Source organism: Manacus candei, unplaced genomic scaffold, assembly GCF_025592945.1.
Source record: "Manacus candei isolate 608988 ecotype Guabito, Panama unplaced genomic scaffold, ASM2559294v1 h1tg000076l, whole genome shotgun sequence".
Taxonomy (NCBI): Eukaryota; Metazoa; Chordata; class Aves; order Passeriformes; family Pipridae; genus Manacus; species Manacus candei.
In genome coordinates this window covers 5,405,589-5,429,519 of record NW_026138124.1, presented here as the reverse complement: position 1 = coordinate 5,429,519, position 23,931 = coordinate 5,405,589, and the positions used below count along the sequence as shown (strand labels likewise).

The following is a 23,931-nucleotide window of genomic DNA, read 5'->3' as shown; positions in this document are numbered from 1 at the left end:
GGTAGGTAATTCCATTTGCTTTGCTCAAAATCCCTGCTGTACCCCAAGAACTTTCCTGTCTCACTCTTAGCCAGCTCTGCACCAGATTTTTGTCTCCTTTCACTGATTTCATTTGAGTGAGTCTGGCCAGTTCTTGGGTGAGTTATGTCTGTTTCTCTGAGCTGCTACAGAGAAGGAAGGTCACCAGGGGCTGCAAGGGGAGAGCATCCCCCACCATCCTGAACGAGGTGAACTGCTCTGAAGCTGCTCGGGTGTGTGCAGGTGGGAGCAGGTGAGCTGGGGCGTTCTGCCAAGGGCTAGGCAGGTGTTGCTGTTGCTGTAACATGCCCTCTCTGCTCACTTCCCTTGCTGTCTTCACCTTGTCTGTGCATCTTTTTGGCACTGCTTCCTCCAGCCCAAAGCCAGAGGAGACAAGAAGGTCACCTCAGAAAGACACCTGGAAAGTGCAGGCCAGATGGAGAAGGACTTGGTGGTCAGCCTGGCAGGCAGCCCAGGATCCTCAGGGATGAGAACACGGTGATCATCTTGGAAGTGGATGGAGTTAGGGTGGGTAGCAGCTAGTCCTGCTCAGAGTCCTTTCTAAAACCTGCAGATCAGAAGAAACTGAGGTCTCCATCTCCCACATGATCATGAAGCCCTGCTCTGCCTGAGATGTCAGGCGTCTCTCCTGCCCAGCACTGGCACTTGGAATGAGCATCCCTTCACCTCCTGGGCTCTTTTTCTTGCTTGTGTGCTCAGTCATCCCTTCCTCCTGCTCCTGCTGCCAGAAATCATGTGTTTCAGGAGTGGCCAGGAATCCCCTTCTGAAAATAACTCATCTTACTGTGTTTTCATTAGAAGAGTCCAGCTCCCAGTTCATCAGTCTTCCTGATGTTCCACCCACATTACTGCTCTGCCTCTTTCTTCTGTGGCATTCCAGGGAATGAGGGGCTTCTGCCTGGTAGAGGATCTGTGCCATCCAGGCCTTTGCATGTTTAGCAACACCCAAATGGATGGGGGGAGCTGAAGATTTGTGTTGTGCAGGTACAGCCGCATCTCCAGTGCTCAGCTGTTGCACATGGTGATACTCTGTGTCCTCCTGGGAGTGTGAAGTTGGGAGCAGCAGTATTGTCTGTGCTAAAGGATCCATCTGGCCAGGATGGAGAATGGAGAAGGAAGAGCTACTCCAGCCGGGAAGGAGAATGGAGAAGGAAGAGCTATGCCTTGGCTGACCCCCCAGATTTGGATTCAGGAAGGAAGGATGAGGCTCCCCCAAGCCAAGTGACCAGTCTCTCTCTTTGCCTCCTGCCAGGTGGAGTCATAACATCACTTGCACAAATGTTTCCTCTCTCAGGCTGGTGGAAGAGCTTGGCAGCCTCCGTGACGGGTAAGGAGCTCATCTCCTCTCCCAGGACCAGGGCCATACAGAGGCATGGGATGCTCCCTGGCTTATGCCAAGTCTTGCTGGGCAGCTCCCAGAGGCTGGGTTTGGTGGTAACTTGCTCTGGGTGTTGTGGGATGTTTGTTGCTTCATCCCATACTGCTTCTGGGAGGACCAGGCTTGTGGGCTGGTCAGGTGCCCGTGGATGGATGGGTGGATGGGATCAGGGACTATATGTGGGAAGATGCGAAGATATCAGTGTCATGTGCTGCAAGTTAAAACACAGATTGTTTTATATACTTGGATGACTTGCACTGTGTTTTGCTTGATATGAGTGTGTGGAAGCTCAGGAGAAAGGCCTGTTTCATTTTAAGGATGTGAAGCTCGTTCTGCCATACTCAAAACAGGACCTGAAGCTTGGTGTGTGTTTCCGGGTGTCCTTGTTGGGCACCAGCTGGGGTGATGTGGGAATGCCTTTTCTCCTTTGACAACAAAGACTGTGTGATCCTCTATCCTACTGAAACCATTGAGTTTGATCCCAGCTGGCTTCTGGTATGCACAGAAAGCTCAGCTGGGACCTGGCATCACTTGGGGAGAACTGGAGCACAGCAGCTCCAGGCAGACCCCTGGGTGTACAGCACAGGGCACCAGCGGGTGCTCCAATCTGTGATGCTCAGAGTCCTGGTGGGAGCCACTGCTGATAGCAAAGCCTTTGTGGGCTTGTAGGGATGAGTTGGAGCAGCCTCTTCTCCCCCTCTAAGCCTAACCTTTCTCCTTGGCATCCTGGCCAGTGGCCTGCTTGTCTCCCTTCTCTCTAGCTCACCCCACATGTGCTGGTCATACTGCACTGTGTCTGATTTCTCCTCTCTTTCTCATCTCTCTCATTGTGCAGCCACACCAACAGAGCCAGAAGCAGTAGTGAAGAAGTACCTGGAAGAGCTGAAGGGCACTCCTGCTGATGAGGTGAGAGGACAGTGAGGCAACTCCAGCTTGCCCAGAGTTCACTGTGGTGTCATGAAAACCGCAGTGTTTCCTGAGGACCATCCTTCCTTGGGCATCCTGTGTGGTAGGTGGTGCTACTTGCAGTGGCACTGTTGATGTGAGGTAGAGAGGCCTCAGCACTGCCTGGAGGCCACATCTGACAACAGGTGACTTGTTCTCATCAGAGGACTGTGACAGAGAAAGCACAATGTGGGCTGAATAGCTCAGTCTGACAGTGCCTCTCCATTGCCCTTGGAGCTGGCTGCAGGGCCTGGGGGGAAGGAGGGGAGTTTGGTTTTGGTCTCTCAGTGCTCAGAGGTTGAAACTAGAGATCACACCCTGCACTGGAGCTTGCAGAGAAGCAGGACAACCATACCCAGTTCCCACTCATCTGCTGTGACTGATGGCAGCTCTCCACCTCCTGGGCAACGCAGGAAGTGGAGTGGGGTGATACCAACCAGATAAGGAAACCTGTCTCTGTGCCCGTAAACGTCAAAGGAAGGGATTAAACCAGAAGGCAGATCTTCCTGAAGCATCTCCTTGATGGCTTCCTCGGTGGGTCAGTCCTTGGGATCAGCCTGTGCTCACAGGTGGTGGTTTCTCCTCCAGGACTGCATCATCTGCATGGAGAAGCTTTCCTCCCCCTCTGGCTACAGTGACACGTGTGAGTCCAGCACCATCAGGCCAGAGGCTGTTGGTCGCCTGACGAGCTGCCAGCACTCCTTCCACATGCTCTGCATGCTGGCCATGTACTCCAACGGGAACAAGGTACCCAGCTGGCCCATCCCCACCAGGCCCCCTGTGCCCAGGTCACTGTGCTGTGGAGCTCTGATCCTGACTTCTCTCTCCTGGCAGGATGGCAGTTTGCAGTGTCCCTCCTGTAAAACCATCTACGGGGAGAAAACCGGGACCCAGCCCAAAGGGAAGATGGAGATCTCCACTTTCCCTCAGTCCCTCCCTGGCCACAAGGACTGTGGGACAATCCAGATTGTGTATCACATCAGCAGAGGCATCCAGGTGAGTGCACAGCACGCTGATGGATAGCACAAGCTGTGAGAGCCTCCCAGAAAAGTTCTGGGATCCAGTACAGTGCCTGCTGGCAGCCCATCACTGAGCAGCCTACGGTGCCTGGAGCCAGCAGCTGCACCAGCTGTTCTTCAGTGTGTATGGGTCTCCTCCATCAAAGATCTTTTTCTGAGCAGCCCCAGAGTTTACAGCAGCTCCTCACCTGCAGTAAGGAACTAATGTCTGCCTGAAACAGGGAGGAGATTCTGCCCGTGCTCACAAGGTGGGAGAGATCCCGATGTGTGGCTTCACAGCCCACGCTGGTTTCAGCGGTGGCAGTGAGCTTGCAAAAGTTTGAGCTGTGTGGGTTTTTTTAAGGTGTCATCAGACCACGTGGAAAAAGCTGTGGTTTGAGGCTGTCTCCCACCAGAATATAATGAGATTTTAGATCTGGCTTTGTATCCCAGCATGAGACTGCTCTTGGAGGAGTCCCGTGTAATGCTCACATGTCCCATAAGAACAAGTCAGACACCTTGTGCTCATCAGCTGCCTTTTACATGGAAGAGCTGGTTTGAGATGAGCCTATGTCAAATCCTGCTGCTGAGGAATTGCCCAACTCCTGTGAAGATGGGTGTGTCCATGCCAAATATGTCTCCTCCCTTGCAGGGCCCCGAGCACCCCAACCCTGGGATGCCATACACGGCCAGAGGCTTTCCTCGCTATTGTTACCTACCAGACAATGAGAAGGGCAGAAAGGTAAGGCACTGTACCCTGATGATGTCACCCTTCTCATGTTATCTCAGGGCACTGAGCTTGTCAAGCTTCTGGCCGTCTGTTTTCTCATGGCTCAAGTCTCCTGCCTTGGGTTTTCCTTTCCCCCTCTAGGTCCTGGAGCTCCTGAAGGTGGCCTGGAAGAGACGCCTGATTTTCACAGTGGGCACCTCCAACACCACCGGCGAGAGCAACACGGTGGTGTGGAACGAGATCCACCACAAGACTGAGATGGACTCAAACCTGAGTGGCCATGGCTACCCTGACCCCAACTACCTGGACAATGTGCTGGCAGAGCTGGCTGCCCAGGGGGTCACTGAGGACTGCTTGGGACAGTGAGCCGTGGGGGCCTGGCTGTGCCGTGCACACCTCGGGGGCCCACCTAGTGCACTTATTCCTGATGCCTTAAGTTCCTGTGTCTGACCACCCGGCACACTGAGCAATAACAGTTCTGTGGGAGCCCCGCCTGCTCTTCACGTTTTTGGGGGGAGGGAAGGATATTTTTGTAGAAGCTGCACTTGTGTTTCTGGGTGGGATTGATGGCCATGGCCAGGAGCAGCTGGGACAGCAGTCCTGAGGTGACAGGTCCCGTGGGGAAGGCAGGACCTTCCTCTGGTAATGCTTGGGGACAGGATGGGGAGATGGGAGTGCCTTGCTCCCACTAAACCACTTGGAAAGCAAATGAGGGCCTCCCTCTGGTGAACAGCAGCTCCCTGAGGCACCTCTTGCCTCCCTCCTGCCCTGTATCTCTGCTCAGTCCCAATAAACTGTTCATTTTCACAGCCAGTCCCTGCCTCTGCCTTCCTGCTGCCTCAGGGCTTGGGGTATCTCACCCTTAGTGTCCCTCTCTAGGGGACCAGCCTGATCCATGGAGCCTCATTCCAGCCAGGACAAAGGAGGGGAAGCTCAGCTCAGCTGGAGGGACACGGATCTCGGTGGAGGCAGGACACAGAGTGCTGGTACCAGGGCTGTGGTTCCAGCCTGTTGATGCTTTGGCTGCTGGATCCTGGTGGTCTGTGGCCACGGTGCCAGCAGAGGTGACCCATCACTGCCCACCCTGCACAAAGTTGCAGCCTCCTGCTCTTGCCGTGAGCTGCCAGCCTCACTCCTCACCAACCCTTCTGGCAGACCTTGTCCCTCTTTTCTCCTTCTCTCAGGTGAAATGGCAGCAATTTGGGGCTGTTTGTGCACGGTGAATCCTCTGCAGGGAGGGGCTGCTGTGCTTTGTGCTGCTGCTGCAGGGATGCTAGTGCCACCAGCTGGTGACAGTCACCTTCCTCCCGCGGTGGTGGCAGCAGTGATGCTCTTCAGCTGGGAGCACACTCCTGGTACTCCTAGCACCTTGCAAGTGGGATATTGCCCCAGTTCTGGTGGCCTTGCAGTACAGTGTCCCCAGGCTCAGAGCTGATATCTTTTGAAGAGCTTGTTTCTGGCTGTTCCCCTCCCTGTGGCCACTGGACCCAGCTGCACATTGAAACCATCCCTTTGGCACTGGTGCTGTCTGCCATTTCACCTCCTTCCTGGGAAATCTGGGATGTGGCTGGGCTTTGTGGCAGCTCTGCCTTGGCATCTGCCTGGGACCAGCATGTCCTGGGCCAGCAACTGGGCATCTTTCTTCCTGCCATTATAATATAAATATTAAAGGTTTTTTAGAGCCTTTTCAGGGCAGGAGCTTTCCCTAAAGTCCATCTTGTGATTGCAGGCTCTAGGGGGCAACCCCTCAACCAGCCTGTGAAATTTGGGGATGCTGCAGGACTGGCAGCTCCTTGGGAGCTGTAGTTCTGTGTCTGTGTGGTGCTGAGCTCTACTCAAACAGGCTCTATCTGTTCCTCTCCCATCCTGGTTGCGAAAGGTAAAGGTTTTGAGTTCAAACCCCATCTCTGTATCCCTGGATCATGTTCTCACAGCAATCAAAACAGTGAATTGAAGCGAAAATTGAGCAGAGTTCAACCAGCCCTGTACAAAGCAAGAATTTCCTGCTGAGCCTTGCCCAAGGCACCTCCAGCAGCTGCTCCAAGGAGTGAATCAGCTGCGTCTGGGCTGGTCCAGGGCTGGGGCACTGGACTGTGAGCTGGTCAGGCTCAGCAGCTCATCCCTGGCTGTCACAGCTTTGGACATGAGGCACCTCCTAAAATCCTCGCCCTGTCTGTGCTGAGCCTGAGACTGTCCCTGTGGCAGGGGAGCCAAGGGGTGGAAAGGAGCAGAACCAGGAGCTCAGACAGTGCTGTGCAGGGAGCTGCTTTGAAGCAGTGGAGTGAAAGCACAGCCATACTGCCGTGGTGCCCATTGGAGCACAGAGAAGGAGGACAGAACCTGAAACAGGTGCTTATTATGCTACTGGATGGGTTGACCAAAAGCCTTGTGTGCTCCATCCCCGGCTGGAGCCCCGGGGAGGGTGGGGTCTCTCCCGGCCCCCCGCGGTGGTGCCTCATCTGCCGCAGGGTGGTTATTATTAGCCCAGCCGTGACCCCGCAGCTATGCTGGGTACCGGCAGCTGAAACTGTGACTCACTGTCCCCCTGCGTCACCCACTCTGCCCCTCGCCCCGCCGGGAGTGCCAGGGAGGGGTCTGGGGGGGGCGGGTGGAGGGTTGGCAGGGTCCCCAGGGTAGGTATTGCTGGGTCGGAGCGGGGAGTAAGTCAGGGATCAGAGGGAGGAGGGATGGAAGCTGCAGCTGCGCCTGTTTTTCCCCTCTGCAGCTGGACGGTGTAATCTTTGAATGCCCCATTTCCACTTAATCTGAAGGCGTTGTCCCGGTCCCTTGGGAAGGGGGAGGAAATCCCCTCCCACGCAGGAGTGGGCGGCCGCTGCCCTTGGCAAACACGGGAGAAGGAGCACTCCAACCCCTTTGCGTGGGGAGGGGGGGGCTCCCGAGCCGCGGGGCAGCTCCCGCTTCAGGGCGCTGTCCCTGGCCCCATCCAGAGGGCTTGGGGAGCCTTTCCCTGGGAAGGGGGAAGGATGGATGGGGAAATGTCAGCGTGGGGTGGCCCCAGAGCTTGGTGCTTCCGTGCCCCCGGTGCTGGGTGGGACCGTTCGCCTCATCGCTGGGGTTTGGGTGGGTTCGGGTGTGATGCTCTGGAGCGCTTCCCTGCCCGCGGGGCAGGGCTGGCTGCACCCGAACCAGTCGGGCACGGGCTCATCCCTGGCTCCCGGTGGGCACGGGGAACCCGCAGGGAGTTGGGTCTAGGTGGGGTGAGAGGGGATGCGGGACCTCTTGCCCAGCTGTCCCCATAGCACCAACACAGACTGCGACTCCCGCCAACCCATCCTGGAGGCTCCGGTGCCTCCTCCGTGCCTCAGTTTCCCCTTTCACATCACAGGCTTATGCCCTGGTCCCTCGCAGCCTTCGAGGTCCTGCAGGACTGAGGGGTGACCCGGGTGGCTCAGTTGTTCCCCCCTGCCCGCGGGGTCCTGCCGGGCCGGCAGAGCCGGTGCAGGAATGTGGGGCTGGGAGGGTCCGGCTCCTCGGGACGGGCGGTCCCCGCTGCGGGGGCACTGGGGGCAGTTCGTCCCCTCGGCAGTGGGACGGGGTGAGCGGAGCAGAGAGGCACATCCAGCCCCAGCGGGAGGACGCCATGGAGCTGCCGTGGGTGCTGCTGGCGCTGGCTGGGATGGGCACAGCCGCGGGCCTGGGTGACTCCCTGGGGGACAGGGCAGAGGGGGACGGGGGTCTGGAGAGCCAGGGAGGGGGTTATGGGGCTGGGCATGGCTGGGGGGTCCCCATACCAGTGTTGTCACCCTGCTGCTGACACTGCTGGCACACCGTGAGCTCCCCCTGTGCCAACACCGGCACTCGTGGGCCCTCTCACGGGTGGGGGCCGGGGTCAGTCACTTGCGGAGCGGAGCAGAGCAGGGGGTCCCTCGCTCACCGTCCACTCCCCCAGCCCGGCTGCCCTACGTGCCCCGCATTATCCCTGTGGCACTGCTGGGGAAGGTCACCGCCACCACCTTCGCACTGGAGAGACCCTGCTGCATCTTCGACCGGCACGCCAACGCCTCGGACACTGTTTGGCTGGCGGTGGCTTTTGCCAACGGTGAGCACCCGCTGCCCCGACACATCTTCCCGTGGCAGGGGGGGGACCCTCACCACAGCCACTCTCCCTCCATCTGTGCCGTGCAGCGTCAGCCACCTTCAGGAACCCCCCATCCCGGGCTGATGTGCCCCCGTACAAGCAGCTGCCCACCACCCACTCCTACATGACTCTGGAGACGGCGGCGGCCGCGTACGCCTGCCCAGCCCCCAGCCCGGCCGTGCTGCGGGTCGGGGGTGACACGGCGTGCAAGGACCAGGGCAGGCAGGACCCCTGCAACGGGCCCCTGCCCTCCCCAGGGCCCTACAGGTAAGGCCAGAACCCCCGAATCCCGGCTCGGGTGACTCCCCACCCAGTGTGTGCTCGACCCCCGGTGTCACTCCCGTACCCACCGCAGGGTGAAGTTCCTGCTCATGGGCTGCCACGGCCCCAAAGCGGAGACGCGCTGGTCCGACCCCATCCTCCTGCGCAGAGGTACCGGTGGCACTGCCATCCCCCCGTGGGTCCCCACACCTGCCTGGTGGCACTGCCATCCCCCCGTAGGTCCCCCACCTGCCCTGTTGGGGTGCTGGCATGCGGCACAGCACAAGCCCTATGCCATCACCCCAAAATCCAGAGGGGGGAGCAGTGATCCCTGATGCCCTCCATATGCTCCATCCCTCTCCTTTCCATTACCCTCTGTGTCTCCCCATATCCCTCATCCGGCCTCTTTCCAGCCATCAGCCCGAGCACCATCGACCCCGTGCCCACACGCCGTGGCAGTGACGTGGTGGTCATCGCCTCCCTCCTGGCCAGCCTGGGGACAGCCCTGGCCACTGCTGTGCTCGGAGCCCTGGGGTATGGGGGCTGCTCGGGGGGACGTGTCTGCAGGGGCCCCAGGAGAACCCCCCCGAACTCGCCCCCATCAGCAAAGAAATGGATAGTTTTAAGATTTAAAAACCCTTTTTATTCTTAAATTGGAGGTTTGAAGGAGAAAGTGCCCCTTGGGGATGGTCAGCACGGGAGGGCTGGCACAGCCCATGGACTCTGCTTGATGCCTCTGTATTTCTCTCTCTGCAGTGCCAAGGTGTGGTGCTCCCTGTGCCAGCGGGATTTGGGGACCAGCGCCTTCGCCCGCAGATCCTACCGGACCCATCACATCCCCCCAGCCCTGCCACAGCCCCCACCCCCAGGCTGTGGGTGTAGCCCCCCAGGGCTGGGCTGTTTTGCCCTCCGACCCCCTGCTCCTTGCCATAGAAACATGGAACAGGTCGTGTTGGAAGGGACCTCAAAGACCATCTCATTTCAACCCTGCTGCCGCGGGCAGGGACACCTTCCACTAGAAGTAAAGTGTCCTGCCAAGTAAAGTCTGACTTTACATCTGTGACTGCCTCCTCCTGGTCCTTGGTCATGCAGCGTGGAAGCTGTGAGAGTGAGGGCACCGAATTCCCTCCAGAACAACCCAGGGTCTCAGTTTGGTGGCACTTGGTGTCGGGGTGGGGGGCACAGACTGGCACCCATGGGGTCTGTGGGGCACATCCCCCCGGGGTGTCCCTCTCTGCCCCACTGCCGGGGTGAGGGCTGTCCCCCACCCATGCCACGAGCGCGGCGGTTCCCAACACGCTTCGCCGGCGGGCGCTCAAACATAACAAATGCTCCCAGGGAAACGAGCCCAACCTGTTTGCCGCGGGGCTGCGGCCCGTGCAGGAATGTGGGCGGTTGGTGTGACCACAGGCGGGTCCCACGGGGACGCGGAGCTCAACTACCCGCACTCCCGCCCTCGGCACCCAGGCGTCCGCACCATGCTCCCGCTGCTCCCGCTGCTCCCGCTGCTCCTCCTGCTCCTGCCCGCAGCCCACGGTGCAGGTGAGTCCGACGGCGCCATCGGGATGGGCTGGGGATCCCCCTCGGCGTTGCGGGGATCCTCTGTGAACCACAGGACCCCAGAGCCTGGAGGTGTAGGGCAGCTGATGCCCTCCTTATTCTGGGTCCTATTCTGGGTGCCACCTCTAGTGTCCCTGGTGTCACTGACCTGAGTTGGCTGACACAGTGTGGGGTCCTTTGGGGGTCCCCCTTTGCATTGCAGGAGTCCACCGTGCACAGGCACCAGGACCCCCCTGAGCCTGGAGGGGTAGGGCAGCTGATGCTCCCCCTATTCGGGGTTCCACCCTCAGTGCCACCCTGGTGTCAACGACCTGGGTCCTCTGGGGATCCCACAGAGGTGTCTCCCCCCACGCCGAGTGGGAGTATGGGGTGTCTTTGATTCCTCTTTTCACAAAACAACGTCTGAGCCCAAAACAGGGGGTGGGAAGCAAGCAGGGGCCCCTCTGCTGAGATCACAGGGTTCAGCTCCCTCCCGTCCCCACCCCGAACCTCTGGGACCGGGGCAGCCGGTCAGGGGCTGCAGTGAGACCTCTGCACCCTCCGCCGCACCCCCTTGGCTTCTCCCGCAGTGGAGCGTGTGGGGTACACGCCGTCCCTGACCAAGAACCCCGTGCTGGAGGGGCAGACGACCGGCTCCACCTTCGTGCTGGATCAGCCCCGCTGCGTCTTCGACAAGTACAGCAACGCCGACATCTGGCTGGTGGTGGCTCTGGAAAGCAGTAGGTGGGGGCGGCCCAGGGCAGGGCCCTGTGCCCCCCGGCTCCCTCCTCACCCTCCATCCCCATCCCTGCAGCCGCAGCCAACTTCAGCAACAGCGTTGCGCCGGGGACTGCCGAGAGCGCGTTCCAGAACTTCCCTGAACACGTCCCCGCCTACATGACCCTCAATGCCACCCTCGCCAACTACCCCTGCCCCAAACCCGCCGGGGATATCACGGTGCTGCGCGTTGGTAGCGAGACCAGCTGCAGCGGGGATGCTGCGAGACCCACCTGCAATGGCCCCCTGCCCGGCCCCGGGCCCTACCTGTGAGTTTGCTCCTGGGGATGTGCCCCCCTCAGGGGCTCCCGGCAGCCCCCTGGCTCACGGGACCGTGGCCAACTTCCCTTCCCATCTCAGGGTGAAGTTCCTTGCCCTGGAGGGCTCCGAGCCCGTGGCCGAGACAGGCTGGTCACAGCCCATCATGCTGAGGGCAGGTATTGCTGCTGGGGGCTCACCTCACAGCTGTTGGGTGGGGGATATGGGGTGGTCCTGGGGGGTGTGGGGCGGTCCCAGGGAGCTGAATCCTGAGCAGTGGTTTGGGGCGAGGGCCCCTGTGAGATGGGGAAGCTGAGGCAGGGCAGTGGTGGGGATCTCACTCGGGTAAGGTGGCACTGTGTGATGGCACATTGTGTTGGCACGCACGGACACACCGTCACCCACGTGCCCCCACCCCGAGCCGCCCAGGGCTTTGCATCCCTGCATCCTGCTCCCTCCCCTCCCGCTCTCTCCCCAGCCAAGTCATCCAACAGCATCTCCACGACGGACGAAGGGCACAGCGCCGGCATGATCGCCCTCACCACCATCCTCTCCATCCTCTTCGCCATCCTCCTGGCCGGGCTGGTGGCCATGCTCGTCTTCTGGGGGTGAGTGCCACCACCAAGTCCCACCTAGGAACCCAGAGATAGGTGCTGGGCACGCGGGATCGGCGCCAGAGGGTGATGCCGTCATCCTGTGGTCCCCACCCTCATCCCTCACCCCCCCGCTTCCCTCCCCAGCTCAGACGCCTGCGGCGGCAGCAGCACCTTCAGCAAGCAGGAGGCGGTGTCGGTGCGGCGGTACAACACCCACCACGTCTACGACCAGCCGGCCGCCCGGCTCTGAGCCCCCGCCGCCTCCCCGCCGCCCCCCGGCACCGCCCCGCCTCCCCACGCAGCCCCGGGTGCCCCCACGGCATCAGCCCACTGCCACGCGGGCACGGCCAGAGCTGCCCCCCGGGGCTGGGGCACTGGAGAGGGACATTAAAGGCTTTTCCGCGTGCTTTGTGCCCGGCCTCTACCTCCTGTTTGTGACCTCCCCGGGAATGGCACCTGCCAAAACCTCAGCGCCTCACGCAGCCCCCTGGAAAGCCCCGTGGCCCTGTTTCTGTACCCCCACGCAGGGCTCTGAGCCCCGTCCCTGGGTGGGGGGAACGATGTGGCCCACAATGCTCTGGAGTGGGAGATGTGTTGTCACGCTCGGTTGGGGCACCGGTGCCACCTGTGCCCACTCTGAATGGGTGAAAGTCCTCTGGGGCACAGGGCAGCGAGGGGAGGCCCCCCCCAGCCCTGACACTGGGGTGAGGGACACTGGAATGTCCTACGGGGGGGTATAGGGGGTGTTTCTCTCTTCCCCTTAACCCCACAGCAATTTCTCGCTGACCCAAACCCAGAGGAGAGTCTCCCCCACCCAGAGCTGGCCCAATCCTTCCCAGGTGCTCTTGATGTTCCCCTGAGAGCCATGAGACTGGTACCCTGGGATGCCTGATCCTGCTCCAGGTGTTGTGGGGACTGATCCTGCACTGGGGAGTGAATCCCTGATCTCTCTCTAGGGGATGTGGGGGCTGATCCTGCACTGGTGGGGAGTGAGCTAGGGGAAGCTGATGCTCTACCAGAGACTGGGAGAGACCTGATCCCTCATTCCTGATCCCGCACCAGGATGTGGGCCCCTGATACTGATGTGGGGGATGTGGGTGCCCTGATCCTGGAGCCTGGTCTGGATGAGACCCCGCCGGTGCCGGGGACAAGCAGGACAGAGCTCACCGCAGGGTGGCTGTGCCCCTTTGCGTGGAGCCAGGGCAGGTGTGCACACACCTGCATACATCACATCCGTGTGTTAAACCCACCGTTTTTCCCCGTAGGCGCCGTGCAAAGGGCAGCATCACATTCACACCCGGCCCCGGTCACAGCGCCCTTACAGGCTGTCCTTGTCCTGCCTGGGAGGGGTGTTAGCAACCTGCCCCCCCACCCCCGCTGCCGGAGCCGCCCCCGTGGAGCCCAGCCAAGGGAAATCAAGCAAATCCAGCGATTAACTCCTGCGGAGAACCAGCGTGGGTGCAGCCGAAGGACGGTTTCATCCGGCAAACGCGGGTCCCCTCCGACCCACACCCCGTCCTCCGAAATAAAACAACTGTTTCAGCTGCAAAGCGGCTTCGAGTGGTTTGGGAGGGGGGAGTGTCACCTGTCACACGGGTGCTGTGGGGGTGGGACACATGGCCCCGACTGATTGCGGGGCTGGAGCTGCCACTGGGGTTGGTGACAGGGGACCGCACCTTGTCCCCCTGCTGTCCCCCTGTGCGGGGGAGGGAGAGGGGCAGCGCTGTAGGAACAGGGCAGCGCGTTCCCGGCGTGTTCCCAGAGTGTCCCCGTAGTGTCCCCACGGCGCAAATGCCAAGGACCAGCTTGGCTGGCACAGCCCTGAGCCCCGGCTTTGGGTGCGGGGCGACTCCTCGAGCCCAGGTGGGTCTTGCGGGAGGGAGGGGGAGTTCCCCCTCTCTCCGCTGGTATTTAGGGCACCAAGATCCCCCCAGAAATGCCACCGGTATCTCGGCGGTGCTGCAAAAAAGGGTAAAAAAGGTAGAAGAGCAAGAAAACGTCGGGGTTTTGGGGTGCGGGGCAGCGCGGAGCACGCTGCAGCCCCCCAGGTTCGTGGGGGGGCGAGTGTGGGTCTGGTCCAACCCAGAAGCCGCGGCCGGTGCCAGGGGGGCCGAGCGGGACGAGGGGAGACCGAGCGGGACCGGGAGGAACCGAAAGGAACCGGGGACACCGATCCGGGGACCCCCCGGGACCCCCGGCAGGGCGGGAGGACCCGGCCCCGCCCACCGCGCCTAGGCCACGCCTCCTGGCTGACAGCCGATAGAACCGCCCAATGGCCGCCGCGGACGGGCTTTCGGGCCACGCCCCCCGCCCCGCCTCCGCACGCTGATTGGGCGGCGGCGGCGCCGGCCCGCACATGGGCGCTGTGCCGGGAGCCGCAGGTTCGAGGCCGCGCTCGGCGCCGTTTGGGCTCCGCTCGGGTCTCCTCGGCTCGGTCTGGCTCCGCTGCCCGCCCGCCATGGCCCGGCGCAGTGCCCTCTCCATCCGCATCGTGGAGGGCAGGAACCTGCCCGTCAAGGACATGTGAGTGCCCCCCGCGGGGGCAGGGAGGGGTTTGGGTTGGGGGGGCCATCCCCGGGAGGGACCCCCCTCTGCCCCAGGAGTGCTGCGGGGTGTCCCCTCAACACGTCCCCGTTGGGGATGCCATCCACCAGGTGTCTTTGGAGTGTTTCCCTTGCTTTGGGGGCTTGGCCAGAATGGCTTCGTGTCCCCCCAGCAGTGCATACACTTCGGGGGTTCCCTCCAGGGTGGTTTTAGGTTCCTCTTTGCTTTGGGGGTTCCCTCCAGGGTGGCTTTCATGTCACCTTTCTTTGGGTGTCCCACCCAGGATGGCTTTGGGGTGTCCCCCCATCAGGGTTCTCCATAGGGTCTCTTTGGGATCCCCCTTGCTTTTTGCGGTTTCCTCCAGGGAGGCTTTGTGGTTGCCTTGCTTTGTGAGTTCCCCCAGTGTGGCTTTGGGATCCTCCTTGCTTTGGTGGTTCTGTCCAGGGTGTCTTTTTGTGCCCCCAGTAGTTCTCAGCGCTTTGGGGGCTTCTCTCGGGAGTGCTGGGATGTCTCCCGCGGTTCGGGGACACCCCCAGGAGCATCCCATGTTGTGGGGTGCCCTCAGCAATGCTTTAGGGTACCCCAGGCAATACTCCAACTTTGAGGTGCTCCCTCTGTGCTGCCGGGGGGCAGGGCTGCCCCCACCACGCAGGGACCCCCACAGGGACCCCCGGACATGCAGCAGGACCCGGTACATCCGTCCTCCCCCACAGGAGCAGAGGGTGCCCCGGTGCTGTGGTCCCTGTCCCCGCTCTGTTCCCAGCCCCGGCTCCATCCCACCATCCCACCTGGCTGCGGTCCGGGGGGCTCCTCTGGCGGTCCCTCGGCTCGGGATTTCCCTCCCAGAAAATCCCGGCGTGGTTCTCATCGCTCCGATCCTTATGGGGCGGGATGTGGGGACTGAGTTGGGGTGGGACGAGGGGAGAGCACCGGCGCGCCCCGAGCCACCAAGGCAGCGGGAAGCCGTTGAGGAGCGCCCGGCAGCCGGAAAACCAGCAAAAATCCCTTCAGCCGTCATGGAAAAAGAGGATAAACAAGGAAAGAAAGATGACTTTTTTTTTTTTTTTTTTTTTTTTTTTTTAAATCCCGTGTGTCAGGGCCTGATTTTTAAATCCCTTGGCACAACTCCCTGCCGGAGCTTGACCCAGCGCGGGCAGGCTCTGGATTTCGGGAGGCTCTTGGTTTGGGGAGAGCGTGCTGTGGGAAGCCGCCCTGCCATAGCGCCTGGAGCGGAGCTTTCCAGACCGGTGGCTTTGGGACGTGGCGCTGGGCCGGGAGGGAAACCCGAGCGCAGCCCTGGCCCCCGCCGCTGACCTTGGCCGTGTCTGGCCCCCTCCCCTCCGGACAGCGGCTCGTTGGGATCTGGTTCCCTGCCCTGGCACGGGTTTGGGGAGCGCTGGTTTCCTCGTGGGAATTCCCTCTGCGGGGTGTCTGACTGGGGGGTCAGACCCTGCTTGCGACAGCCGGGGGTGATGAGGCACCCCCAGACCCCTGCGGGACCCCCGGCTCCCTCAGGATTCGGCGCAGGGAGTCGCGGGGGCAGGATGTGGCCGCGGCTGCTGTGGTTTGTGGCTCCCGATGCCGCCCTGTCCCGGGGTCCGGACCCCCAGCGCGAGGTTCGGCACTGCCCGGACCGAGCTGCAGCCTGGGGTGGGCTCTGCCCTGTCCCCTCCCCCAGGTGAGCGCTGGGAAATCCTTCCCGCGTCTTCATCCTAGGAGAGGAAGGGAAATGGTCTGCTCGATTTTTTTTTTTTAATGGTTTTTGATTTTTTATTTACTTCGTTATTGATTTTTTTAATTTGATTTTTATTTTGTTTGAATTTTATTTTATTGTATGATAATAAAGAATTCTAATAATTATTATAATTATAATAATAACAATGATAATCTTTATTACATTATTTTATTATTTTTTCACTCTTGCACTTTTTATTTTTATTTTATATTTATTCTTTTATTCTTCTCTTTCACTCTTTTATTTTACCTTTTATCTTTTAGTTTTCACCCTTTTTTCTTTTATTTTTACCCTTTATTATTCTACGTTTTATTTTATTCTTTTACTATGCTATTTTCCTTTCCTTTTTTAAAATTTTTTCATTCTATTTTTTATTTGCTTTTTACATTTTTTTATTTGTTTTATTGCTAAACCCCCCCCCCCAGGGCAGAGCTGCACTGCTGACTACACCAGTTAATTTTTAATTCCAGCCCCCCGTGCTGCCCCACCGGTGGCTGCGGGGGCCACGCAGGTTCCTTCTCCCTTCCCCCGGTTCATACGGTGCTCATTTCCTCTTCCACAAGCCCAGCCTTCCCCTTTCCAGCTCCTTCCCTGCACCCCGCGGGGGTGCCCAAGCCAACTGGATGCTGCGTGGGCGTCAGAGGATTCCCAACACCCACCGAGCCTGCAGCACCATAAATCCCTTCCCGACATCCCGGGACAGGGATGCGGTGCACGGGATGTCACCGGGCTCCCCGCCTGCCTCGGGAGAGAGGATTTATCCCACGGCAGCTTGGGCACCTCTCGCGGCCGCCAAGGATGGATTCTGACCATCCTGTGTTTGAATGCCTGGAAAACATGATGCCTGAGTGGTACAAGATGGGGTTCCTGGCACCCTGTGTCCAGGGGATGTGGCTGTCCTGGACCTCCCCGTGGTGACAAGGTTTTCCAGCTCTCATCCAAGCCAGCCCCGCGTTGCCGGGCACGGCTGGAGCGGGCAGCTGTTCCCTTTCCGCCTGCCTGCTCCCTGCATCCCTGATGGTTTGCACAAGGCAGGAAATGTCAGCAATGAGCTCCCGTTAATGGCACTTCACCCACTGCTCTCCTAAAAACCGCTCAGGCGGGCGGCTGGGATGGAATGGGAGCAGGAGCCGGGAGAGCAGCTCTTGGCAACCTGCTGCGCTGCCAGCACCGCGGGGCCGAAAGGATGGAAGTGCCTGGGGATAGGGATATTACTGTGGTACCCGGGATGCGCAGCCTGAGGAAACCCCCTGCAGCCGTATTTGGCAGGGCAGGGAGCACCCAAACCCTTTCAGTCCCCTCCCAAAACCTTTCAGCTCCCACCCAAACCCTTTCAACTCCCCCAACCTGTTTGAATTTGGGATGTGGAAATCACTCTGTGCTTGGCTACCGAAGTCTGCACCCGTGCATCCCCCCCTTTCTCCAGGACACTCATGGTTGGCTGATGGTGCCACTGGGATTGGCATTAATGAGGATCCAAGCTCAGAGCAGGCTGCTCCGTGCCAGTGGGATGGGAGCCACAACCTTTCCACCCCCTTGGCCAGCACCCAGGTCCTGCTGGCTCCTCTGTCCCCAGCCAGAGCCCCCACCCCTGCCCCCGTTCCTGATAAACTGGGCTAATAAGCTATAAAATGGTGATTATTTTTTGGCAGCGATGACTTGGGTCATCCATGGGGAGGAAGCGGGGTCAGAGCATTGTGGTGCCTGCCCTTCACACCCTCTGCATCCCTGGGGGTGTCCCCGGGGTATCCCCATCCCTGCAGCTGTGTTGGGGGTCTGGGGAGAGGCTCCAGGGCTGGAGGAGGTTGCTGTGGCCTCGCTCCTGGTGTGTGAAATTGTGCTGTGGGTGCCTGGAGCTACTTCTGGGAAAGGGTGGGTTTTGTTTTTTCCTTGTCTTCCTGTGTGGAAGAGGAAAGCCACTTCTAGCTGCCAGCAGGACACAGTGGCCGGACACGGTCAGGGATGTGTGTCCCTGGCCTGGGAGTGAAGCTGAGGTCACCACGTGCCTTCAACCATGGCCAGATCCACCCAAGGAAACCTTTGGCAGCCCCGGCACTGCAAAGCCCTGGGGTGTCCCTGCATGGTCCCCTCTCTGGGCAGGGGTTATCAGGGCTGAAGGCTTTGGTCACCCATTACCGTGGGTCGGGTGGGAGGCCAGGGCCATGGCTGGTGGCACTGACAGAGCTGTCCTGTGTCCCTCCAGCACGGGGAGCAGTGACCCGTACTGCATCGTGAAGATTGACGATGAGGCCATCATCAGGTGAGTGGCTGCAGGTCCCTGGCTGGTCCCAAACCTGCTGGAGCCCTAAATTTGGTTTCTGGTGGGTTCCTCCATTTACCCTCCTGTGGTCACAATATTATTGTTACTATTATTATTGTTATTACTATTAATAATAATAACATTACTACTATTACTGCTATTCCCTGCTTTGGGCTGAGATGTTCCTCCTGACACAGTGATGTCTAATAGCTCACAGCCCCCCTTACTCTGTAAGCCACCCCCATGTCTTGCCAGCCCAGAGCCTCAAGACTGGCCAAGGACATGTGTCTCCAAAAGCTGGGAAGGTCCTGGGGCTGGGAAGGTGGGGAGTGCCCTGGTGAGGGAGCCCTGTCCCCTGTGTCACCAGTGCCACCTGCCCTGCAGGACTGCCACGGTGTGGAAGACGCTGTCCCCGTTCTGGGGGGAAGAATATGAGGTGCAGCTCCAGCCCAGCTTCCACAGCATCTCCATCTATGTCATGGATGAGGATGCGCTCAGGTATGGGGAGGGCCTGGAGGGGGACTCAGGGGTTTACAGCTTTGGCTCCCCGTGTGCTCAGCCCCATTGCAGACACCACAGAATCCAGACCTGACCATGCTTCCCTGAGCTTTGGGACACAAAGAGGGGAAGTTATTTCCCGAGGTTATTGTCCAGCTGGCACCAGAGGGTGGCTGATGTGCTCCATGGGTTCAGACACACCGTGGTGGCCCCAGCCCAGGACTCCCTGAAGTGGGGGCTGTCCTGCCTGGGTGCCAATCTCATGCCATGTCCTGCTTCCCACTTTTGTTTTCCAGCCGCGACGACGTGATCGGGAAGGTCTGCATCACCCGGGACATGCTGGTGGAGCACCCCAAGGGTAGGGGAAAGGGTGGCTGGGGGGGTCCCAGTACGGACCCATCTCCTTGGATGAGCTGGTCCAAGGGCCCCCCCAGTGACCCTTCCATGGGGATCCCCCCTTTTCCCGCAGGATACAGTGGCTGGATGAGCCTCAGTGAGGTGGATCCCGACGAGGAGGTGCAGGGGGAGATCCACCTGCGGGTGGAGGTCCTGGGCAGCCAGGGCAGCCGGCGGCTGCGCTGCTCCGTGCTGGAGGCCAGGTGAGGAGGGGACAAGGGGTGGCAGGGGCTGTGTGTGCAGCCAGGACACGGGCAGTGAGCCTGGGCTGCTTCATGACTCAGTTTCCCTGGTGTGTCCTGTCCCTTGGATGCAGAGCATCCTCCTCACCACCCAGCAGCTGATGGGGGTCCTGGGGCAGAGTCCACCTCATCTGCTGGTCTTTGGGACATGCTGGGGAACTGAGGAGGGCAGTGGGTGCCATGGGTGCCATGTAGGTATTTTGGGAGGTCACTGATAAATATCTTCCTCTTCTGGGCAGGGATTTGGCCAGGAAGGACCGGAATGGGGCCTCTGACCCCTTTGTCCGCCTGCGCTACAACGGGAAGACACAGGAGAGCACTGTGAGTGCGACTGCAGCTCGTTGTGATCCTCAGCCTGCCAGTGGTGCAGGTGGAATCGTCCCATGAGGAAGCCTGAAGCCATCCCTGTTCCCTGGCATCCCTAGACTGGTGTCCCTGAGGGGCGGGACACAAGGCCATTGCCCTTGCAGGTGGTCAAGAAATCGTGTTACCCCCGCTGGAACGAGACCTTCGAGTTCGAGCTGGCCGAGCCCGCCGGGGAGAAGCTCTGTGTGGAGGTGTGGGACTGGGACCTCGTTGGCAGGAACGACTTCCTGGGCAAGGTGAGCCCCCAAACTCCATCACTGCTGCAGGGGGTCCTGCCCAGCTGCCCACCCAACCCTCTCCTGCCTTCCCCTGCCAGGTGGTGTTCAGTGTCCAGGGGCTGGAGGCGGCTGGGCAGGAGGAGGGGTGGTTCAGGCTGCGGCCGGACAAGTCCAAGCCGATGGAGAACGAGTGAGTGTTGGCACAGGGGCGTTGGGGTGTGCTGGGGTTGGTCCCAGAGCCCAGAGGGGCACTGGGGAGGGGGTTATTCCTGGGTAATGTCATCCTTTGGAGGAGCAGCTCCTCCACCTGCCTGCCCAGGCTTTCTCAGGCTGTTGGGTCACCTCCTGCTTGGTGAAGTACTTCTCCCTCCACCCACCGACCCACCTCATGCTCCTGCAGGCGCCGGGGCAGCCTGGGCTCACTGCAGCTGCAGGTGAGGCTGCGGGATGAGATGGTGCTGCCTTCCCACTGCTACCAGCCCCTGGTCCAGCTCCTGTGCCAGGAGGTGAAGTCGGGGCGCCAGGTGAGGGGTCCCTGCCAAGCCCTGCTGGAGCACCCCCCTTTCCCTGGCTCTGTGCCGGGCCTGTACCCGACTCAGGCCACATCACACCATGGTGCCTCTCCCCTCCAGGATGGCCAAGTGCACCTGGTCACCCTCCTGGATGAAACCACCACGGCCGAGTGCCGGCAGGAGGTCGCCGTCAACTTGGTCAAACTCTTCCTGGGCCAAGGGCTGGTCAAGGAGTTCCTGGACCTGCTTTTCGAGCTGGAGCTGGCCAAGCCCTGTAAGTGGGAAGTGGAGTCAGAGGCCTCCAACCATCTTCTGGGGCTGCAAAACCTCCGGGATCTTGTGTCGGGAATTTTTGGGGGTGATGGTTGAGGTTCAGCCGTCACACTGTTCTCTGTGTAGGAATCTGCTGGGTTCATCCCAGCAACTCCTGAGCTGAGTTTGGTGGAGGAGCAGGTGGTTTGAGGTTTGGAAATCCCCATAACCCTCATGGAAATGGCCAGGGTTGGAGGGCACAGCCCCTGGGAATGCCCCCATGGTTGAAGCTGCATGGTGGGTGACCTGTGTCCATCCCCCAGGCCATGGAACCTCTCTTGTTTTGCAGGTGAGCCCAACACTTTGTTTCGGAGCAACTCCCTGGCCTCGAAGTCGATGGAGTCCTTCCTCAAGGTGCCAAACTTCCCAAGACTTGCTCTTCCCAGGTCACCCTGGCTCTGGGATGTCCCCAGGGGTCCAGTTCCCGGGGGAAGGATTGGGAGTGCTAGTGGGGCTGTGTCTTCCCCTGGGGCTGGGAGGCTGGAGAAAATCCCCTGGGTGACCCTGACAGTGTCTTGTGCCAGACCTGTGGCCCATCACTGTCCCCTGGGCTGTCCCCTGGCAGGTGACAGGGATGCCATACCTGCACTCTGTCCTGGGGCCCACAATCGCCCGCGTGTTCGAGGAGAAGAAATACGTGGAGTTGGACCCCGGCAAGGTGGAGATCAAAGACGTCGGGTAAGGGACTGTTGGGGAGGTGGGACAGGGGGTCCCCCGACAGGGAGGTGACAGTGACAGTGCCCGCAGGTGCTCGGGGCTGCACCGGGTGCAGACGGAGGGCGAGGTGATCGAGCAGGGCCGCCAGCACCTCCAGTCCTACCTGGGTGAGCTGCTGGACGCCATCGCCAGGTCGGCCCCGGCGTGTCCCCCCGTCATCCGTGCCGCCTTCCGGCAGCTCTTCCAGCGCGTCGGGGAGCGCTTCCCCCAGCACCAGGTCAGGCTGGGACAGGGGAGTCAAACAGGGACATCCCCAGGGCTCTCTGGGTGCAGTCCCCAGCTTTGGTTGATGGGGTCCCCTCTTGGGCTTGAGGGCAGTGCCCAGGGATGGGGTGCAGGGGGACAGCGAGTGGGGCCCTGCTGCACCCAAACAACAGCCCTGGGTGCTGTGTGGGGTGCCTGGGGATGTCCCATTTTGGGACAGGCCCCCACATGTCTCCGTCCCCCATCTCGGTGGTCACAGCATGCCAAATTTGTGGCCGTCACCAGCTTCCTCTGCCTCCGCTTCTTCTCGCCGGCCGTCATGACCCCCAAGCTGTTCCAGCTGCGGGAGACACACGCGGACGCGCGGACCAGCCGCACGCTGCTGCTGCTGGCCAAGGTGGGGACACCAAGGGACAAGGGGTGGCACCCGGGAGGGGCTTTGAGGTGCCTGGCTGCTTCCCATTCGGGATGGCTGGGTCTTCTGGGGCTGACACCGCCATCCCCGGGCGTCTCCAGGCCATCCAGATGGTGGGAAACATGGAGCCGGCGGCCGGGCGGGCCAAGGAGACGTGGCTGTCCCCACTGCTGCCTGCCCTGCAGCAGGGCATTGCCCGCATGAAGGACTTCATCACCCGCCTGGTGGGCACAGAGGAGCAGAAGGGGGAGGAGGAGGGCGAGGGGTGGCCGCTGGGCCCCCCCACGGCCGTGGTGAAGGAGGGGCTGCTCTTCGTGCACAAGACACGGGGCAAGGGGCCTCTTCTCGGCACCGCTGCTGGCAAGAAACTCCACTTCTGCCTCACCGGGGAGTCCCTCAGCTTTGGCAAGAGCCCCAGTGCAGAGGTAGGGGGGTGCTGGGGGCTGAGGGTGTGGCAGCAGGGTGGCACTGACCCGCTGTGTGTGTGTGTCCCCTCCATCAGCGCCTCGGTGCCATCGCCCTGTCCGACATCCTGGCGGCCGAGAAGGTGGAGGAGAAGAGCTTCGGGAGCTCCCACGTCATGCAGGTGGTCTACACGGACACGGGCGGGCAGCAGGAGACAGCCTACCTGCAGTGCAAGGTGGGGGACAGCGGGGGGCGCCCCGAGGGGTGTCACAGCCCGGGGGGTGTCCCCCTCACTGTCCCCAACCCCACAGTGTGTCAATGAGCTGAACCAGTGGCTGTCGGCCCTGCGCAAGGTGTGCGGGAACAACCCCCGTGTGCTGCGCTCGTACCACCCCGGCGTCTTCCGCGGGGACAAGTGGAGCTGCTGCCACCAGCGGGACAGGACAGGTACGGCGAGGGGGCCCGGGACCCCCGCAGGGAGGTTGGGGGGCGTCCTCCCATGTGCTGACCCTGCTGCCCCACAGGGCTGGGGTGCGACCGGACCCGGCACGGCGTCACCCTACAGGACTGGAGCGACCCCCTGGACCCCACAGTGGAGGCTCAGCGGCTATTCCACCACCTCCAGGGCCTCCAGGGGGCCCTCAGGTGAGTCCCTTCCCCTGGGGACCCCCCTGCATCCCCTTGTGCTCCTGCCAAGGGCCCGTTCCTCTCATCCTCCTCTCCCCAGGGAAAAGTACTGGGAGCTACAGGAGCCAGAGGACGCCCAGAATGGCCCCCGGAGGGAAGGTAAGTTGGGTTGGGGGGTTTTGGGGACCCCACTGGGGATGCTCTGGTTGAGCAATGTCCCCAGGGGTCACGGGGGGCTGTGGTGGTTTGGGGGTGTCTCCCAAGGGGGCTGTGGGGTCTCACTGTTGCTCCCCTCTCCCACAGATGCCCCCCTGCCCGAGGGGCTGAGCCAGCTCTTCAGGGTGCTGGGGGACCTGGAGAACTGTCACCACCAGGCACAGCCCCCCAAACCCCCAGCCCCTGTCCTTCTGCAGCTGCAGACTTGAGGGACCCCCTGTCCCCCTGCTGGGATTTGGGGTCCCCACGGCTTGGGGACCACGGCGGTGGAAATAAAGGCACTTTGTACGTTGCAGCCATGTCCTGTCCTTCTGGTGGCACCCTGCTGGCCATGGGGATGGGCACAGGGTGAGGAGCTGGCCACAGCTCTGCTGGTAGCACTGGTGGTGCTGCTGATGGCGGCACTACTGACATCTCAGATGGTCCTGCTGGTGCCGTTTCTGGTGGCCCTGCTGGTGGTGGTGGCATCCTTGGAGTCTCTGCTCGTGGTAGTACTGGTGGTGCTATTGGTGGCACTGATGCCATCACCGATGGCCCTGCTGGTGCCATTTGTGGTGGTCCTGGTGGTGGCAGTGGTGGCATCACTGGTGACTCTAATGGTGGCTGTGGCGGCACCACCGGTGGCTCCACTGGTAGTGGCACTG

General features: G+C 60.9%; 4 protein-coding genes across 9 annotated transcripts in view; all 4 read left to right on the top strand.

The window, feature by feature from the left end:
• DTX2 (deltex E3 ubiquitin ligase 2) overlaps positions 1-4,935 on the top strand; it is a 34,711-nt gene extending 29,776 nt beyond the window's left edge. For 2 of the 5 annotated variants that reach the window (XM_051809233.1, XM_051809232.1), the window contains exons 6-11: positions 1,292-1,366; positions 2,253-2,323; positions 2,951-3,109; positions 3,197-3,358; positions 4,013-4,102; positions 4,232-4,934. In XM_051809233.1, coding sequence (XP_051665193.1) covers positions 1,292-1,366; positions 2,253-2,323; positions 2,951-3,109; positions 3,197-3,358; positions 4,013-4,102; positions 4,232-4,456 — 782 coding nt within the window. In that variant the 3' untranslated portion in view covers positions 4,457-4,934. Of the gene's footprint in view, positions 1-1,291; positions 1,367-2,252; positions 2,324-2,950; positions 3,110-3,196; positions 3,359-4,012; positions 4,103-4,231 lie in introns of all 5 variants that reach the window. The other 3 variants (XM_051809236.1, XM_051809234.1, XM_051809235.1) reach the window with 2 other exon arrangements.
• A 2,756-nt stretch (positions 4,936-7,691) lies between these two features.
• LOC127481046 (uroplakin-3b-like) lies at positions 7,692-9,469 on the top strand. The gene is made up of 6 exons (XM_051809879.1): positions 7,692-7,749; positions 8,001-8,150; positions 8,237-8,456; positions 8,545-8,621; positions 8,864-8,984; positions 9,454-9,469. The coding sequence occupies exons 1-6, from the start codon at positions 7,692-7,694 to the stop codon at positions 9,467-9,469; spliced, it is 642 nt and encodes a 213-aa protein (XP_051665839.1).
• A 351-nt stretch (positions 9,470-9,820) lies between these two features.
• On the top strand, positions 9,821-13,157 carry LOC127480745 (uroplakin-3b-like protein 1). 2 transcript variants are annotated; one of them, XM_051809202.1, is made up of 6 exons: positions 9,821-9,992; positions 10,580-10,729; positions 10,804-11,035; positions 11,127-11,203; positions 11,503-11,632; positions 12,886-13,157. In XM_051809202.1, the coding sequence occupies exons 1-6, from the start codon at positions 9,836-9,838 to the stop codon at positions 12,974-12,976; spliced, it is 837 nt and encodes a 278-aa protein (XP_051665162.1). In that variant the 5' UTR covers positions 9,821-9,835; the 3' UTR covers positions 12,977-13,157. The 2 variants fall into 2 exon arrangements, with proteins under 2 accessions (XP_051665162.1, XP_051665161.1); XM_051809201.1 differs by having other exon boundaries at positions 11,765-13,157.
• An 827-nt stretch (positions 13,158-13,984) lies between these two features.
• Positions 13,985-23,622, top strand: LOC127481125 (ras GTPase-activating protein 4-like). The gene is made up of 20 exons (XM_051810034.1): positions 13,985-14,143; positions 18,103-18,159; positions 18,544-18,657; positions 18,954-19,015; positions 19,127-19,256; positions 19,535-19,616; positions 19,766-19,897; positions 19,978-20,069; positions 20,280-20,403; positions 20,512-20,665; positions 20,993-21,057; positions 21,269-21,381; positions 21,451-21,637; positions 21,884-22,021; positions 22,141-22,464; positions 22,542-22,679; positions 22,756-22,891; positions 22,969-23,089; positions 23,172-23,230; positions 23,375-23,622. Exons 1-20 carry the CDS (start codon positions 14,079-14,081, stop codon positions 23,494-23,496), a joined length of 2,415 nt encoding a protein of 804 aa, XP_051665994.1. The 5' UTR covers positions 13,985-14,078; the 3' UTR covers positions 23,497-23,622.
• The last annotated feature ends 309 nt before the right edge of the window (positions 23,623-23,931 follow it).